Source organism: Sabethes cyaneus, chromosome 1 (assembly GCF_943734655.1).
Source record: "Sabethes cyaneus chromosome 1, idSabCyanKW18_F2, whole genome shotgun sequence".
In the NCBI taxonomy this organism is placed as follows: domain Eukaryota; kingdom Metazoa; phylum Arthropoda; class Insecta; order Diptera; family Culicidae; genus Sabethes; species Sabethes cyaneus.
Window position 1 is genome coordinate 61,225,947 of NC_071353.1, and position 20,756 is coordinate 61,246,702.

At 40.0% G+C, this 20,756-nt stretch overlaps 1 protein-coding gene and 1 pseudogene across 1 annotated transcript; one reads left to right on the top strand and one right to left on the bottom strand.

The window, feature by feature from the left end:
* Positions 1-267: 267 nt before the first annotated feature.
* Positions 268-1,017, bottom strand: LOC128745738 (uncharacterized; annotated as a pseudogene).
* A 9,723-nt stretch (positions 1,018-10,740) lies between these two features.
* LOC128738722 (protein UBASH3A homolog) lies at positions 10,741-20,508 on the top strand. Its single transcript, XM_053834052.1, has 8 exons — positions 10,741-11,018; positions 11,073-11,509; positions 11,643-11,741; positions 11,989-12,161; positions 13,118-13,463; positions 19,204-19,543; positions 19,607-20,013; positions 20,076-20,508. The coding sequence occupies exons 1-8, from the start codon at positions 10,912-10,914 to the stop codon at positions 20,312-20,314; spliced, it is 2,148 nt and encodes a 715-aa protein (XP_053690027.1). The 5' UTR covers positions 10,741-10,911; the 3' UTR covers positions 20,315-20,508.
* Positions 20,509-20,756: the final 248 nt, after the last annotated feature.

Consider the following 20,756-nt stretch of genomic DNA (forward strand, 5'->3'; position numbering starts at 1 on the left):
GCACCTTCACGGGAATTACGCCAACGTGGCAAAATTTTCCTCCATTCGTGCTTTAGAGGACCAAAAAAGGCAACATCTAATGGTTGCGTTAAATGCGTTGCATTTGGAAATAAACGTATGAACTTAATTTGTTCTTCTTGGCACTTTTTGATAACAGCAGGGTTAATGTGAGATGACGGATTATCTCCTATAAGTGCTATTGGTCGATTAAGGTGTCGAATAGATGGCAGAAACAATATATTGAACCAATCTTCTAAAACATGTTCATCAAACCACCCACAGAAGATGTACGATTGAAACGTGCCCTTTAGGTCCATTTTGAGTCCATGAATCCCAAAGGCATCCCATTTTAGCACAAAACATCAGCGAAGTAGCAGATTTGCTGAAATTCCAAATATTCTCGAAACATTTTAAACCGGGTTTGCAAATCGAAGTTTTTTGCCAGGATCATCGGCAAGATTCGTTTCATCGTAATTCAATATATTCTCTTGACGTATACCTTCAATAGATTTTTGTAAACAGTCCACATAATTGATAATCATTTCTGCGTTAATGCTTTAAGCTGCGTTAAGCTCGACAGATCTTAATGTTTTGCGCAAATCTCTTACTTAACTCCTGGTGATCACGGAGAAATCGACTCACCCAATCGTTTCCCGGTGTATTGTTGACAAACTGACGAATAGCTCGGTTTTGTTTGGTCAGATCGGTCAGATAGATTCTTACAATTTCCCGTAAGTCGTAAGTTCCAAGAGAGAATCCCCATTCTGAAAGCAGCATTAGACGATCCACGAACGACTGCTCTTCTTCGGAAGAAAATACTTTTTGTCTGCCGAACGACTTTTTATGAACATTATGCAGCTTGGTGTAAATTGTTTGACGGCTTATGCGGTACACTTTAGATGCCTCTACTATCGTTTTATGTCCGGTTTTAATCTCGTTCAGACATTTTTGTATTGTGTCATTAGACAGCAGAACATAATCCCGTGATCCAGCCGATTTTCGATATGTTCGTACCATGTTTTCTAACCATAACCTGCAAATGACAGAATGTGATTTTCAACATTAGTTAATTTCACATTGAATATCTTTATTAACGCACTATTTTTTATAAATATTTGCACTGAACCTCGTGGATTACACTTTTTTTCAAAGAATGTATGCAGTTCATTTCAATAAATTCTTAATAAAACACCTATTTTCAGCTTAACCCAACAAACATTTTTGTCGATTAGTAGCTTATTCAACCCTTGTATAGGTAATTACCGGGTAACAAGCGCTTGATAAGCTGTTATTCAACAAGAATGTTTGTTAGGAATTTACCTTATGTGCAAAAAACGCAGCACACACATCGAATATATCCCCTATTAGGTAGCTGTTCGAGAACTATATTTCAAAAGAGCCTATGAAGAATAAAAGCTAGGGCCATGATGACTGATTGTCGAAATTTAAATATTAGTAATTATCAATTGTTCCGTACCGTATTTCCGGACTCTAGAGCTAGATTGGTTGAAAGTAGTAAGAAGCTTTGAAGGAAAAAAGGGGCGATAATAAGTACGAATGATAAGCAGTTCGCTCACTCTATAGCGATATTGCAAAAATAAGAAAGTGCAGAACAACACCTGGATAAAATCACAATAGATCAAAAATGCTGGTCGTAATGATAATATCCATAAAAAATAAAAAAGTCCATTTCTTGGTTAAACATTCGGCAATTAAACAAATTGCGAGTTTATTTATTTATTTATTTGCTTAAGTTGAAATGAGTCGTCATTGATTTTGTACATTTCAAAAGCAGTTTTTTTGTTTGAAACAAAAATTCTGTTCATGAAAATATATTCGCTGTGTTCAGATTGGCAAGCAGAATGCAGTGAATACATTCTTAAATACAGAACTCCTGTTTTGTGCCAAAAAAACTGGTTCCGAAATCGGGCTTTCCGACGAAAAGTTACTTACTTACTTACCTACTTAGGTGGCTTGCCGTCCTAAGACAAAGCCTGTTGAACAAAATTTCTCCATGTAACTCGGTTGAGGGCTACCGCTCTCCAATTCCTCGGACACCGAGTACTCTCCGCCAGATCTCGCTCCACCTGGTCTAACCATCTTGCTCGCTGCGCTCCTGGTCGTCTTGTTCCTACCGGATTTGAGGCGAACACCATCTTTGCAGGGTAGTTGTCCGGCATTCTTGCAATATGCCCTGCCCATCGCATCCGTCCAGCTTTAGCCACCTTCTGGATACTGGGTTCGCCATAGAGCTGTGCGAGTTCATGGTTCATCCTCCGCCTCCATACTCCGGTCTCCTGTACGCCGCCGAAGATCGTTCTTAGCACTCGTCGAAAACTCCGAGCACTCGCAGGTCCTCCTCGAGCATTGTCCATGTTTCATGCCCGTAGAGAACAACCGGTCTAATAAGCGTCTTGTACAGGGTGCACTTTGTACGGGGACTTAGTCTGCTCGACCGCAATTGCTTGTGGAGCCCATAGTAAGCACGACTTCCGCTGATAATACGCCTCCGAATCTCACGGCTGGTATCATTGTCCGCCGTTACCAGTGAGCCAAGGTAGACAAATTCATCGACTACCTCAAACTCATCGCCGTCGATCAATATACTACTGCCCAAGCGGTGTCGTTCGGCCTCGGTTCCGCTGGCCAGTATGTACTTTGTTTTAGACGTATTTACCTTTAACCCAATCTTTTCTGCTTCGCGCTTTAGTCTGGTGTACTGTTCAGCCACCGCCACAGATGTTCTGCCGATAATATCCATGTCATCGGCAAAGCAGACGAATTGACTAGATTTGTTGAATATCGTGCCCCGCGTGTTGATATCCGCTCGGTTCATAACACCTTGTAGCGCTATGTTGAACAGCAGGCATGAAAGACCATCACCTTGACGAAGCCCTCTGTGTGATTCGAATACACTTGACAATCCACCCGAAATCCGAACACAGCACTGCGTACCATCCATCGTAGATTTAATCAGTTTGATGAGCTTCCTGGGGAAGCTGTTCTCGTCCATGATTTTCCATAGCTCTTTCCGGTCGATGGTATCATACGCGGCTTTGAAGTCAACGAATAAATGACGAAAAGTTAATGACTCCGACAAAAAGTTAATGACTGCTAATTTCCCGTTAAACAAACAACACATAACACGAATGGGCTCATTCTGGTCATCTTCGGTGCGTCTGAAGTCCGGTCGAAGAAACTCTCTATTTCTAAGAAGGCGTGGGATGGCCCTGGCGTTGATTTAAGCCAAGACGGCGGGGCAATCCAATTCGCCGACTACCGTAGACCCCCGTTCGTTTGACCGTTTTTAATCTGAACACTTTTTAATTTGAACCCCGTTGGTTTGCACGACGAACAAATTAAAAATGGTTCATACGTCATACTCAATATAGTCGAATTTCGCTGGTTGGGCCTTTAATACTTGGGCTTCGTTTAAGTTGGGCTATTGTCCAACTAAAAAGAAACTGAGTGTCAAAATTGGTTGTCAAATTAGAACTGACAACCAGACGTTAATTTTTTTAAGGGGTGAGCAAAAGCGAATCAAATTTTTTTTATATATTTAATTTAATTAGGCTCGTTTGCGGTAGCTTAGAGGAGTGCCGCTTGATATCTCTGGAGTGCCGTGGCACAATGTGTCCGACCCCTTGGTTTTCCGAAAAAAATGCTATTTTTTAGATTTGATTTGAGATTTGTAAACATAGTTTATAATATCAAAAAATGACTGTTCATTGTTCCACAAGCTTTTAAAATTGGTATACCATACCCCCTCTCGATTGTTTTTCAATAGTTAAATAGTGCATTTTCAGAAACAATTGCAATTTTTTCAAAATTGGAACTTTTTTTTATCGATTTTTTTTATTTTAAAATGTTTATTGATCTTTCACGAAGATGCATGCAAAATTTGGAAATGGAGAAATGAAAACTCTAGAAGCTATGAATTTTAAATTGAAGCGCGCACGGTAATGCAAACGAGCGGACGAACGCGCGCTCTTCAACGACACGTTACACTTAAGGCCCAAACACAATGCATACGGATTTTACTACGTTGCGGATATTTGACAGAAAACCCATGGAAAAACTGTCAAATTGCCGCAACGTAGTAAAATCCGTATGCATTGTGTCTGGGCCTTTAGGCTGTGAACCATTTCGCGAAATTTTTAACTTTTTGGTTAAAATTTAACAGTTCGATGGTTTTCCGAAAATAACCCTGCTCGGGAGCATGGTTAGTTTTAACCAAGTTCTGAGAGCCAATGAGATATGCACAGGTGAGGAAGAGAGCTTCGACCAGTTTCACTGATTTTTCGTTAGAGTTTTTTTACATTGGTATAGATGTTTATCGCATTATAAATTTGTTCAAACAACTCGGGTTGAAATGAGATGAATTTTATCTATCGAATAAAAGCAAATGAACATCAAAAATTCCTCCGATTTTAACTCGGACAGAAAAAACAATATTTTCATCCTCACCTTATATGCTCTCAATGAGCAAAAAAACTATCAATCCGTCAAATATGAAATGGTTCACATTCTGAACTGATTTTAACCACTCAAGGAGAAATAACCATCGAACTGTCAAATTTTAACCAAAAAGTTAAAAATTTCGCGAAATGGTTCACAGCCTTGTTGGTAGCATCAAAGGCGGCCTCGTTATGCAGCTGCCCATGGGTTAGAACATCGATTGAGCATAACTGCTCGCTTCACATTAACACACGCGCTGAGACATAAATACTCATAACTTCCAGAGTTTTCATTTCTCCATTTCCAAATTTCGCATGCTTCTTCGTGAAAGATCAGCAAATATTTTAAAATAAAAAAAATCGAGAAAAAAAGCTCTGACTTTGAAAAAATTGCAATTGTTTATAAAAATGCACTATTTAACTATTGAAAAACAATCGAGAGGAGGTATGGTATACCAATTTTGAAAGCTTGTGGAATAGTAAACACATCAGGTAGAACGTCATTTTTTATATTACAAACTATGTTTACAATCAGCATTTAAAAAATAGTGATTTTTCCGATTACAATACTTTAAAAAATCATATCTTGCGAATTCCAACAGTATCATCGAAATAAAAAAATACGTGTCGATTTTTTTTGAACAAAGAACGTAAAAAAATTATTCCCAGGAGAAAAAAAATTTTGACTGTAAATTTCCCGTGGAATGACCCAGATGTTTGATTTGAGAACAGGAGTAAAATGCACATATATATTTTACTCCTGTTCTCAAATCAAACATCTCATTTTATGTTTCAAACAAACAAAAAATCCGATATTAGCTCAATATCGATTCAACGTTTTACAACGTTGTAACACCAATAAAAAACGATGCATGCACCCCTCACGAAAACTTGCTTTTCTGTCAGTTGGCCCAACTAACGAATCACTTTCACTAGTTGGGCCGTGGTGGTGGCCCAACCAGCGAAACACGACTGTAGTCTAAATACGAGTCATAAAAGGAGCAATATTTATTGATTATACTCAGCCCGGTGTCACCAATACACTCTCACATATGATTTCACAGTACCCCCATACTGATGGGCCCCTCGATGCTGGGCCTGTAGTATAGGACACAGGGAGCAAAGGAACACAGGAACGAAATACTCTTGCTTCTGTGTCGATCGGCCTCTGATATACTAATGAGATATATTTTCAGTTTGTATAATATAACAATGTTGCGATAGATACCATGCTGCTAATATTGCGATGGTTACGACGCTACTAGTATTGCGATGGTTACGATACTACAATTACTTCCTTTTTAATTTTTTTTAAATTTTTTTTTAACTAGTTATACTACACATAATCTTGCAAGTACGATGGTTGACGAACTACACGCTTAGTTCTGGATTCATGGTCAGATTCATCATCACGTTCAGCTTGCCTTTTTCTGCTTTCGTCACATGATGCGCTCACTGGTGATAGGTTATTTTCATTCATGCCCAATTCTGCGTCGTTGATCCGTTGCAAATGTGACACGTGTCTACGATAGGTTATTCCAGATTCCTTTGATAGTACTTGCACATCCCCGCCTTTTCGTTCAACAACTTGAAAAACTTCTGGTTCAAAGTTCGGTGTAAGTTTGTTGGGTTTTGACATTTTTTCCACTAAAACCTTGTCCCCCACACATATAGAACTTGGCTTGGCATTCCGTCGCTCATCGGCATATAGTCTTCCTTTTTCTTTTTTTTCTTTTTCTCGATCTGCTGTCTCTTCATCGACGTCTTTTGGCTGAGTGATGGATGGCAGTTTATCACGGATGTTATAACCGAAAAGCATTTCGGATGGTGTTTTCCCGGTTGTTGAATGTGGAGTTGACCTATACATTAGTAAATATTTGTGTAGTTCACTCACCCAGTCCGCCTTTGTAGCTTGACTTATGGATAGCCTCTTCAGTATTGACCTATTTTGCCGCTCCACTTCTCCATTTTGCTGCGGCCAATACGGAATTGTGTTGATTAACATTATATTGTTCGATTGACAATAGTCGCGAAATTCCTCGCTAGTGAATTGTGGACCGTTGTCTGATGTGATGGACACAGGTAGACCAAACCGTGCAAAAATGGTGACCAATCGCTTTATTGTCTCACTAGAGTCTATCTTCTTTAAAATTTCCACTTCAATATACCGGCTGAAATAATCAACCACTACCAACAGATAATGGCCAGATGGAAGAGGACCCAGGTAATCAATAGCCACATGTTGCCATGGTTCAGATGGCAATTCTCGTCGCTTCAAAGGTTCAGGCGCTGCCGGTGCTGCTACTAACATACATCCTCGGCAGTTCTTAACAAATTTCTCAACCTGTGCGTCTAATTTTGGCCACCACACCTTTGCGCGTAATCTCTGCTTCATCAGCGATATTCCCGGATGACCTTCGTGAGCCAATTCAAGGGTGCGAGCTCTCAATTTTTCTGGTATGACTATTCTAGTTCCTCGTAATAAAATGCTCTCAGCAAAGCATAATTCAGTCGCGAAAAGTTTGTACGGTGCTGCCTCTTCGGCCCATATGTCCTGGTGCAAACCAATGCTTACTGCTTGAATTGATTTGTCCACTTCTGATTCTTGTTCAATTTCAGTTATTTTCAGTGCGACAGGAGTAGCGTTCGTGACCACCCACTGTATATAATGTTCTGTGTAATCTTCGAAAGTTTTAGAATTTGATTCCGAAGTAACAGCTAATCGAGACAAGGGGTCGGCAATATTTGATTTGCCAGCGCGATAAATGACTTTTGCCTTGTAACCCTGTAACCGGACAACCCACCTTTCGATTCTTGCACAGGGTCTGGACTTAGGACCGAATATCGTCTCTAAAGGTTTGTGATCTGTAATCAAGTCAAATGAACGTCCGTACAAATAAAAATGGAATCGTTCAACTGCCCAGACCAGCGCCAACGCCTCCTTTTCAATTTGTGCATATCGCTTTTCGGTATCTGATAAACTTCTACTCGCGTAAGAAATAATTCTAGGACCGTGCTTGTTGATCTGGATTAGCACCGCGCCCAGTCCAACAGGGCTAGCATCAGCAACTAATTGAGTACGATCTTCTATATCGAAGTAACCTAATGTAATCGGATCTATCATGTGCTTCTTTAATGATTCGAATGCCAGTTGTTGCTCATGGCTCCAGACAAATTTTTGTCGTTGCTTTGTAAGTTGTCGAAGAGGATCGGTAAGAGTGGCCAAATTAGGGATGAATTTTCCAAGATAATTAACAAGCCCTAAGAAACTTCGAGTTTCTTCTGCGGTTTTTGGTCTCCGGAAATTTCTTATAGCCTCTAACTTATTTTGTCGGGTTTGATACCATTCACAGACAATATATGCCCTATGAACTTCAGCTCATTTACCCCATAGACGCACTTACTGACGTTCAACGTGACATTCATATCATGTAGCTTTTGTCGTACTTTTTCCAACCTCGTGTCGTGCTCTTGTTGATTGGCCCCATGTACAATAATATCATCAATAAAATTTACGCATCCTTCATATTCATTGAGGATTTGTTCCATGATTTTCTGGAATAATTCCGGGGCACAGTTAATGCCGAACATTAACCGAGTGTATCGATATAAACCTCTTCGCGTAATAAATGTCGTTATTTTTCTGGACCTCTGGGATATTTCAACCTAAAATAAAACTTCACATTGTAGACTTAAATCATAATCAATTCAAAACAGAATCAAATTAATAACGGATGTATTTCAGTTTCAGAACAAAATTAATGAATAACAGTTAAATTATCACGAATACAACAAAGCTCAGCCCACCTGATGAAAAGCGTTCTTTACGTCCAATCTGGAGAAAATCGTTGCTTTGGTCAGACCAGGAAGAAAATCTTCAATTGTTGGTAGGGGATGGTTTTCCCTTTCAACTGCCTCGTTTGCTCGCCGCATATCCACACAAATTCTTACATCGTCACCTTTGGGCACGACAACGACTGGAGATACCCACTCGGACGGTTCATTAACCTTTTCGATTACGCCTTGAGTCAGTAGTTCATCTATCTTTGCATCCACACGTTTTTCCAACGCCACTGGGATACGCCGATACGGTTGAATAACCGGTACGACATCAGTTTTGATTGGTATATCTACAATAACATTTTTGATAGTTCCCAAAAACTGGGTTGGTTCTTCGGTGTCTATTTTATGAATTAAATTGTTGATTTGCAAGACTTTCATTGCTGTAGCAGTGTCACGACCAATTAAAATTCTGCCACTTCCTTTGATAACATAAAAATCAGCCATCCCATTCTGACCACCAAGTTGGATGCTTGCCGTAAATACACCTAGTACTGACAATTGCTGACCGCCGTACGCTTTAAAAACTTTCGATACTTCTCGTGTCTGTTGTGACATTATGATCTTTTTTGATTTTAATAACATCCAATCTGACTCGCTTAATAGATTATATTTTGAACCCGAGTCTATTACCACTACTGTTGAAACGCCTCCGATCTCACATTGCATGACTCCTTCATTTTCAGTTGTTGTCACATTAAATACATATTCCAATGGTTCATCACTTATGTTTTTCACCATGTTTTCATTTTCGCGTCCTAGCTCATTTTCTGCATTACGCTTCACTGAGCGATCCCAACGATGTTTGGCAACAGACGTCATAGTGCTTTTTCGCTTCCGACACTTACTCGCGAAATGATCACGACCACCACATTTATTACAGCTTTTTCCCCTCGCTGGACATTTCTCATCTCGAGCCAGATGACCAAAAAATCCACACCGGTGGCATTCCGCACGTGTTGTAGAAACAAATTGATTGTTCGATTGTTGTCGATTCGTTGATACTTCAATTTTATTAACTTCGTCGATCGCCCCATTTGGTTTGTTGTCAATTAATTCCGTTACGAAAGATTTCTCCTGCAAAGCGACAGTTTCAAAAGCCTTTGCCACCCGTAGAGTTTTTTCAAGATTGATGTCTCCTTTCTTGAGAAACTCTCTGCGCAAAATAGCTGACTCACAAGTCTGTATAATTTGATCCTTAACATTTTCTTCGATCTTGTCACCAAATCCACATTGTTCAGCCTGCAAGCGAAGTCGAATGGCAAAGGAATCGACGTTTTCGCCAGATTTCTGCTTCATTTGTCGTAGCAAATGTCGCTCATAGGTTGAATTCCCTTTCGGAAGAAAAAACATGTTGAGTTTCGCGATGGCCTCTTCGTAACTTGTCATGTTTGGGGTGTAGTTTTCCACATTTACTAACGGCCCTCGTAAATGGCTTGCAGGTAAGTCTGGCAGTGCCTCGAACAACTGTTGTACATCAGGTCCAGCGTAGTGAAGTAACAAATCTTTCTTCCATTCTTTGTCGTTGATTCTACTTGCACGTATCATAGTTTGAAATGATCGCAACCACTTACTCCATTCAATACCAGCATCATCCGAATACTCTAAGCAGAATAGAATCAGTCCATTTTCTTCCTCAACCTGCTCTTAGCAGAATAGAATCAGTCAAATCAAATACCACATTTAAGTGTCTGATCTATTTCATTACTTTTTCTACTGTATTTTAATTTATATTTTTTTTTTTTTTCAATAAGGTAAAATACTTGTTTTATGATTTTTCCATTTTATTCCTCGTCGCCAATGTAGTATAGGACACAGGGAGCAAAGGAACACAGGAACGAAATACTCTTGCTTCTGTGTCGGTCGGCCTCTGATATACTAATGAGATATATTTTCAGTTTGTATAATATAACAATGTTGCGATAGATACCATGCTGCTAATATTGCGATGGTTACGACGCTACTAGTATTGCGATGGTTACGATACTACAGGGCCCCAAACAACAATGGCCGCACTGTAATGCCGCATCCAAGGCTGGGTCGGCTGGGTACCAGTATCGTATTCGCGTTGACAAGCTACTGCCACCTCCAAAAGTTTACTGTAGGGGTGAAGCGGAATAGGAATTTCTTAAAGAGCGCAAGAGATCGAAACATTTTGGCAGATTTTCACCCATACGTACAGACGGGTATTTCTATAAGTGTGCAAGAGATCGTTTAATGCCGTCAACGCGAATACCGGTAGTAACTGTCCATATCCCCATATACGTTGATTCCAGTGTACACCTAGCTGAATATACGATTAAAGCAAAGCAAAACGAACAAAACAAAACGACGAAACCAACACTATCATCAAATTTTGTATTCGTGTCAAATGTCAAAACAAAAATATTATCCCCGAGTTATTCGTGAATCGTGATTATTGTAATTTTTAAATAGGTTTTAAACCTCTTATAAATGCGCAGTTGTAACTATAGTAAACTTTTTTATAAGCTTAGTGCACTTTAGAGAACAAAGTGTTGTTTCTACAATGTGGCAATTTCCCCAGTAAAGAAATAATGCGACCATATTGAACTTTCTAGTTTCGTGTACCATAGAAAATATTGTTTAAGCGGAAATGGCGGCATTGCCACCGCGTAAAAATCCTACGCCAACTAAACTCTCAAAGCAACACCTTACACCGTTGCAAATCCTGCTTCAAATGGGATTTCCTAAGCATAGAGCGTAAAATGGAGTTAACAGTGGCAAACCAATCGACTACAAATATTTTCATTTCAGTGAAAAAGCGCTAGCTGCAACTGGAAATCGTGGTGTACAACTGGCCTCTGACTGGTTGTTAGCGCACGTCAATGACCCGTCATTGGACGAATGTTCACCACGAGAATACATTTTGTACGCATGTCCGACCGGTCCATTCCTCCAACAGTTGGAAAGCTTTTGGACACAATCACATGAACTATGTGGATGGAATGGAGCACACAATTTTATACCGCATATCACGCTCGTATCATTCTTCAAAGCACCAGACGAATGTGCACCTCAATTATCGAAAGCATTGAAGGAACTTATGGCTTTACCAGGAGCTCACATCGATAGGCCGATTTCTTTGGAACTATACACCAGCCCTAATTTTATGGGCTTCTTTGTTGTCGAAGATGACGCTAATTATCTAAAACGCCTTGCGCTTCAATATGTCAAAGAAGTGTCTCATTCAAGTAAGCAATGTCACATCAATGGTTCAAGTATATTAACTTAGTAATAACATTAGAATTATCATTAGCACATTGGGGTTTACTAATCTATCTACATATGCAATCTGTTTCTATACCTTTTCTCGTATACTCTTAGTAATCAGCGATACCTACGAACAATTAGACGCGCTAGTTACCTGTTTCCCATGGTGCGGGGGAGTAACATCAGCCCGTTGTATACCTCGTAGCAGCCGATGTAAGCATAAATTCTACAATTTGTCCAGCAAGCACGTTTAGGCCATATTGGTGATGGAACCTGTAGTCGTGATTTCTATGATTTTGAACGCTCCCGTTATTCCACTGTAACATTCTGTTAGTATGATGATTTCTTCACATTTACTCTTATTTTATTAGAAAATAGTCAGTAAAACGTGTAATGGTTGAATTGTTTACTGTCGGTTTGAGAAACTTAAAATTACGCTCACATAAATTATATATTACAGCGATTTCACTAGAGCCACACGTGAAATCATTACACCTTACTCTAGCATACCAATTTTCCCCAAATCAGTTCAACGCGCTAAAGCAGTTGGTGGAAAACTTGGACAGTTCATTTACCAGCGCGAACTGGGAACTGCGATTATATTCTCGAGATTCTCGTCTAGCTACGAAACAGGTGAGTTAAAACTTAGCCGGTGAATATTTAAAAACCCGATTATATCCGTCTAGTGGTGCAAGAAACCTTTGAACCAAAAGCCTAATAAAAAAATACGGGTCAAAAGTTTTCTGAAAATGAATAAGTTTACAAAATTTGAACGAAATCGGAGTATTTTTAAATTTTGAAATCCTTTTTTCATGGAATTTAGCACCCATTTTTACTGTGTGAACTGCTTCCTGTCTCACCCATTTTTGGGCAAATGCGTTGAAAAATAGTGGATTAACGAAGACATTGTCTTCCACTTGAATTCCAGGGATTTGGTGAAATAGCAACTGATTTGCATAGTAGGGATGGTGTCCCTTAACGCTGGAATATGTCAACTACAGGTTCTAAATGCAGGTTCTCATTTCTAAATACAGGGATACCTCGATATAAAACAATTTATTATTTTAAAAAGTTGTCTTATATCGAAACATGATTTATTAAAAAAAATGCATTACCTAGCAGTTGGCAATTATGCTCTGTGTTGTGTGTTTACGTTTTTTGAACTCCTGCTATTGTTATTTATTGTTTGAGTTACTAGTTTGTTACATTGTTTAGACATATTTTGAAATAATGAACATCACCATGAACGCTTTTAGAATGGTAAATTAGCTCTGGTATCGTTACCAACTATGTCAAGCGAATTTGTATTACATCGTGGTAAAAATCAAGGTTGTTTTATAACGAGGCTGTCTTATATCGAGGTACGCCCTATTGAAACTCTTCGTTACTCTTGATGAAAAAAATAAGTTTAATGGAAAATGAAGTCTTGCATCACAGACTTGCATGGTATCTAATATATCTGCAAAATTTTATTCCAATCGCATTTGAGCTGGAAATACTCATAAATGAAACTGAAACCTTGGTATTTTCTTCGTTCAAATATTTCCTTCAAATTTGATAATAGTGATCAAATCTTGCTCATATTACAGGTCCATAAGGTTCTATATCCACACACGCCAAGAGAACTAGACGAACTGGAGCTAAGAATAGGCGATTACATCTACATGACGCCAGAAGCAATTCAGAATTCAACTGACGGATGGGTTGAAGGAATCTCTTGGCTTACGGGCATTAGCGGTTATCTACCTGAAAACTATACCGAGAGAACAGCGGAGTCGGATGCGTGGACTATGCATCGTACCGTACCGTTATGCGATGTATCTCCGGATTTTGAATCTGGCTCAGATGCAGTAGATGGAGTACGGATCGATGTACAAACAGCTGCTTTTAATCGGGCCGGTATAGATAACCACGATATTGAATCGCAAGAAACAGGTATGTGCATTATTATAACAAAAAATTTAATCCAATCACCTATGAACCGACTTGAAACCCTAATCATGTTCTTTAAAAGTCGCAGAACATTAACTCTGTATGCACAACCAATCACTATTTCTATTGCAAAGTCATAGAGCGGTTCTGGCACATCTTTATCTATGTTATATGGTCAACATGTACCTTTTTTCTTTTAATTTTAAGCACTCGCTCTATTGTAACTGTGAGTTTTACTATCAATCACTCGGCCATTCCAAGCGTACTTCATATATTAAACTGAATTACCTTGCTAACTATTAATCCATGCACTCACACAAGGTTTACTAATTGTCAACTGTGCACCGCGAGACGACTGTGCTCTTGGGGTAAATCATGGCATACCTACTCACAAATTTTGGCATGCTACGCGTATACAGTAATATCAGTTATGCGAGTTAGCTTTAGGGTAACAATCATAATAAAAATATGGTGAGGCACACGTCACACAGTGACCAAACGTCTACTTGCTTGTGTGTTCTGCACGGTCAGAAGTTAGTTGAGTCATAACCGTTAGTCTAGTCTAGTCAGTACTACATCGAACGTCTCATTTACCTACAAAGTGAAATTAAAAGTTTCATAGTTGTTCGGATACGAACCAATTTTCTGTAGCAACCGATTATTTTTCGGTAATGCTCAAAAAGAAGTGGTGTTACTGTCCCTCCTTTACACCTTCTTCCTATACTACGCCGATCGCATTATACGGTTTAGTAAGTACGTTTCTGCCTAAGGTCAACTTAGGGTGTGCTACCCTACTTTATCTTTCGCGGTTGTAGATAAACGGATTTACGGTTGGTTACGTTAATTATTCTTCACAGGTAAGTATCCCAGGCTACTAGTATTTCAACGGTTACTGTATCACTCAAAACACTAACTTCTACCACTTATCAGGCGCTGTTTCGCGAACCTGGTGCTATTTCGCACGTTGAAAATGGTAAATAGTCGATATTATTCAGAGTTGGCTTTAAAACACTTTCTATTTGTTTTTCACAGCACTTTTGCGATGGCGTTTTTTATTTATCTTCGCTCTTCTTTTACCCTCTAACCAACATAAACGTCATAAGCGATGTTGGCGGTGCTGCCATATATGCGGTATCGTAACACCCCCGCCCGTAACATCTGGAATTTCTAGATTTTCAGATTCTCTAATACCGCCAAATTCACTGTACCACGTCTCTGTACGCAGTCATCAGATGTCCTGACGTCCGTCCGTCTGGTACGTTCATCCGCCTCTTTTACTGTTCCACATTCCACATTCTCCTTTATCCCTTTGTATGATCCAATGTTCTTCTCGTGGAATGGATCCAGATCATCAAACACTGGATCACAATCTTCCTCACTAAGTTACCCATTAACTTTTCCGGCATCTTCATAAATTCCTCTTTATCGGGACATTTACCCTTTTTGATTTTTTACTTAGCTTTTTTCACTGAAGTTTGTTTGATAGTAGCCTTAGCCTGACTTCGGTCTAACGCTCTTTGTGGATTAAGTATTTCTGGACTCAGTTTTCTAGGAGCATTCCGCTGATCTGTAGACTTCGAATTACCAAGAATACCAGCAGTGCCATTAATTCCTAGGTTTGAGACTCCCAGAGTGTGTGTTCCGTAGACAGTCCACCCGAGCTTGCATCGAACTGCGATCGGTTCGACAGGTGTACCCGTCTTTGCTTCCAATGGCGCACACGATGATATGTTGTTTAATCCAATTAATAACTCTGGTTGACCATCGTACGACTCAATTGGTAACTCTCGCATGTAGCCGTATTGTGCTGTAAGTTTCTCCTTGTTCAACTTCTGACGAGGTAACATAAGCTTACCAAGGGTCCAGACATCATGCAACAGTAGCTTATTTGCGCCATCACCGACACCAGATGCCTACAAATTCATCCGCCGCGAATCTTTTTCCTCGCGCTTGCCATTGGCTGTCCACTAGAGGGTCAGACCTTCTTGAACGCCAACCACACCTAACCGATCTGCCAATTTCTTCTACACCAATGTTACCGAAGCACCTTCATCCAGCAATGCAAGCACCGTTATCGTCTTTTCGCCGCAGTACAACTGTACGGGTACAATCCGGAATATTACCGTTGAAACACTAGGAATATGCGCTCATCCCCACACTCCCGTTCGCATCGCAGGCATCGTCGACTATCTCCATTAGGAAATCCGTAAGCGTCCGTAGTGTTGGTTCCCCGCCGGCATTCCTCCTTTGGAAGCGTACCCACTCCCGTTTCTCGCGGTCCGGTATCTTTGCCACCAGTTGCCTAATGAGCAACGGATTAACGAGGTGGTGCCGAAGTCCCGCAGCTTCCAAATGCTCACAGAGCTACTCCACCGTATTTCCAAACGGTATGAAACTTTTCAAGTTGTCAGGTTTTGGTGGGTCTAGCTCGTTGACGTGGTCCAAGAACTCTTGTAGCAGTTGGTCCGGACGCCCATAATGCCGCCGTATCTTTTCGATGACTCTTGGAACCGACTCGGGGAGAAGCAGCTGACCAGCCACCAGTTCCAATGCTCTACCTTCCAAACACTCCAGCAGCCGAACCAGATTTTCGTGATTCATGTAGCCACAGGCATCGTTCGATGTTTTGTAGGAAGCATAAAACAATGGCCACTGCCTTGGATGACCCGAAAACTTCGGAAGCTTGGTCGTTAAACCGCTTCTCGCCACTAGCTGCGCTCGTGTAGGCCCGACTTGTTGCCCTAGCCTGTTTCGGCTGATATCACCCACTTTCGTGCAATTTTGCGGTGAATTCTTGTCACTGAACGGATTGGTGTGCTGGCTGCACTCCGAATCCTCATCGTATCGTACTCATCATCATCGAAACCCCCTTTTGCATTTCTTTTTCTAGCCAGCTTGTTAGCGTTCACCTGATACTGCTTCAGCGCTTCGTTTTTGCTTTCGCTCGGAAAGACTCTTTGTGGCTGTTTTGCGGCCACCTTCGGGTTTTTGATGACAAAAAGTTCCTTCAATTCCCTGTCTAGATCGGCCACCTGTTGCTCGAATGACCGCTGACTTGCTTTCATTCGCTCGATCTGCATCCTCTTCTTCTGCAGTATCTCTTCAAGCAGAGCTCTCCATTCTTCTTCTTCGTCCCGCAATCTGATCTCCATTTCCAACTTTTTTCTCTCAAAGTCACGCTGCATTCTTCTTTCCACCTGCTGCAGCTGCATTTCCGCCTCCAGCTCTTTGTCCAGTCACTTTCGCTTCTCCTCCAGCTCCTTCATCCTCTGTTCGATGTCGGAGGTGCCCTTGCGTACAGTGGCACTGGGTTTGTCAGACTCTCAGGCGGTCTTTTTTCCGCGAATCTGCTTTTGGGCATCTTTTTACTGCTTTTGGTACTCCTGCTGACAAGCTTTACTTTGGCAGTACCACTTTTCCGGAACCGAATCTTCCGTGACTCCAACACAATGGGAATGGAACCATTTCGCACAACTGTCACAACCAATCATTTGCTCGTCACACGTTGACGGGCCGGAAATCTCCCACGGGGTCATAGTTAAGTCCAGAAACTCGCTCTCCGATGTAGCTCTAGGAGCGGAAGGTGCATCACGGGGTACGTCCGACATCTCTTATGACCGGTTTTAGTCACTTCTTTTTGAGTATGTTCGGATACGAACCAATTTTCTGTAGCAACCGATTATTTTTCGGTAATGCTCAAAAAGAAGTGGTTTTACTGTCTCTCTTTTACACCTTCTTCCTATACTACGCCGATCGCAGTATACGGTTTGGTAAGTACGTTTCTGCCTAAGGTCAACTTAGGGTGTGCTACCAGTATAATCAATATATATAGAATGCCAGTGTCGCTGCAGTGCGCGTGGTAAACATCACGCATGTTCAGATAATGTATTAACAATGAAGTTCCCGATTCACAGACTTGATACAAATTGTTAGCATCATGTTTACCACAATGAGTCCTGTGGAAAAACAGCGACACTGGCATTCTATATATATATATATATATATATATATATATATATATATATATTCATTCTACTGTGCTACCCTACTTTATCTTTCGCGGTTGTAGATAAACGGATTTACGGTTGGTTACGTTAATTATTCTTCACAGGTAAGTATCCCAGGCTACTAGTATTTCAACGGTTGCTGTATCACTCAAAACACTAACTTCTACCACAGAGAACAGACATCCAGGCTGGCATACCCAACCTGTGTAAATTTTTGTAACGGCCATTTCGAAATAACCCCTCGTTCACGTTAAAGTTACCCGAAGTTACCCGTCGCATTTGTCAGTTTGGCGATTCGTTTGATGGCGGCGCCACCCGCAAGCATCTGTCAAAACTGAAATCCAATATATTTCTTTCCCTTTTTTACTTATGCAAAAACCAAAAAACATCAAAAGCTCATCAGTAAACAAACCGAACGAAGGGAATGGTATCGTCAAACTTCATTGTTAGAAATGATCTGCGATTTGTGACACACACGTGGCAAAATTCGGTCTTATTTTGATGTTATCGTGTTGTTATGCTAATTATCATTATTATTACTGTTGATGTTTGACTAGTTTTGTTCGAAATAGTATACGTCAAATCATCGATAAATAGCCCCATAATATCGATAGTTATTTCAAGTGTTATCTCTCATCGTTAATTGACGGAAATTCTTGACGGTGATTTGGCGATTCGTGGGCTAGGCGGCGTTTGATAACTGTTGTAATTTTAACGGTTTTTCGTTTGAATTTTTACACAGAAAATTACGAAAAATTTGTTCTAGCTTGGATGTCTGTTCTCTGTGCTTCTACCACTTATCAGGCGCTGCTTCGCGAACCTGGTGCTATTTCGCACGTTGAAAATGATAAATGAAGATAGAATTAACAAAAGGGCGAATGTCGCAAGCGTAAACAAACCGAGTGAGGGTTGATTTTCCTATGCTGGCCCAGCAAAAAATAACTCTCACCCGTTTTGTTTACATTTGCGACATTCGCCCTTTTGTTAATTCTATCTAGAAATAGTCGATATATTCAGAATTAGCTTTGAAACACTTTCTATTTGTTTTTCACTACACTTCGCTCTTAATTTACCCTCTAACCAATATAAACGTCATAAGCGATGTTGGCGGTGCTGCCATATATGCGGTGTCGTAACAATAGTTTTTATTTGATTATAGTAATTTCAACAGCTTGGATCATTCGTAACTTCGGCGGGATTGGGATTTGAACCCGGGATTTACCCCTGACAGATACCGTTTTCGAGGAGATTGATAAACGTAAATCAGTACTCCTGCAAAATATTTTTTCGAAACGGTGGTTCTACAATTGATGAAGGGATGGTAGGGGAAAGTGAAGAATTTTTTAATGCGGGGGAAAGAGCGGAAACCTCACCTTTCCACTTTTTCCCTCCATTCAAAAGTTCTTCATTACTTTCCCCTGCCGTCCCTTCATCAATTGTAGAACCACCGTTTCAAAAAATATTAATATATGCCTGACCGCATTTCAAGGTCAAGACTAAAAACCCGAGGTTTGGTCTACTCCTGCAAAAGGCAACTCCGAACTATTCTCTTATACATTTTCATCCATTGTTATTGTCATTAGAGGATGTGTAATTTAATTCGTAACTCCGAAACTTAACAGGTTTAAAATTACTCATGGCGAACAATAAATTAAAAGAAAAATTGCACTAAAACACGCCTCGCCTATCAATAGTAAATACCTTACTTAACTACCTAGTTTTTATCAATTTTTTAGTTTCGATTGGACAAGCTGAAATACAAAAGTGTAATGACACGTTACCCACAGCAAGCAATGAAAAACAAGCAGACAATACTATGCCACCGGAAAATCTGTATGAATTAATGGAAAAACGAACTTCGATCTCCATAATTGGCACAGGAAATAATATATGCGCAGAGAGTGATACCGAAGAAAACCGGCCCGTTCAAGAAATTGCAGCAGGGCGTAGAATCTATGTATTACGTCATGGAGAGCGAATAGATTTTACATTTGGTACTTGGATTCCATATTGCTTTGATGATATCGGTAATTATATTCGAAAAGATTTGAACATGCCAAAGTCATTACCTCGAAGGTAATCCTATAGATGCCATTTATGCATTATGAACAATATACAAACATACATTTTTTTCTATAGAAAAAGTAGTTTATGGCAGCGTGATTCACCACTAACAAACATAGGCCGATATCAAGCCAGATTAACAGGTGAAGCAATGAAGGACGCTGGAGTACGGATTGACCATGTGTTCAGTTCACCGTCGTTTCGATGTATTCAGACTGCTACCTCTATTCTCGAAGGCCTTGGGTTAAAGGGGACTCATCCAATACACGTAGAACCTGGATTATTTGAATGGTTGGCTTGGTATCAGGATGGACTTCCTGAGTGGATGTCAAACGAGGAGCTCATTGCTGCCGATTACAATATTACATTGGATTACGATCCAATTTCAAAAGTTAACCAGCTGAAAGAGCAATTGCAAGAAAGTTTGGAAGATTTTTATTGCAGAAACTCGGCAGTTACTGAACATTTAATTAAAACTACTAGTAATATAATTGAGTATATGTACCCTTCTGCACATTAACCATTTTGCAAATGTTTTTAACAGGTGGGAATATTCTGCTCGTAGGTCATGCAACAACCTTGGATACATGCACTCGGCATGTCGTGGGCGAGAAACTTCGTTCAACAAACGACATGAGCAGGATCATGCAAAAAGTTCCTTACTGCAGCATGGCTGTGATGGAGTCGGAGAATGGTACTGCTGGATGGAATCTTGTAGAGCCTCCGTGCGACCCAGTTACTCACACCAACAATAATCGTTTCGATTGGAAGATACTACTATAGAATACCCGACAATAGTGCTGTTTACCGTCAAATATGACGGTATTAATAGATCAGGACTTGTTTTGTTCAATAATTGCATATATCGCAAATACGTAGTCGTTTCTATGATATAGTTATTTATTACAAATAATCTTCTAAGGTAATACTCATAGCTGACATACATTAGATTTCCTCCTATCGCTTTATTATATTGTTCAGCGTAGTTGTTTTTAACGTGTATCTAGCATACCAATTAAACAATAAATACATAAAAAATAAATGACCCAAATTACGGTAAAAAAGTTTAACGGCCCGAATTTCTCACCTTTAATTGAAATTAAATTTTTAACTAGTTTGACGTAAGACTACGTCTTTGTTTACTATTATACTGAATAGCACTTTGTGAAAACGAAATCAATAACTTTTCTATCACTACATGGAATTTCATCGTCAATATGTCGTT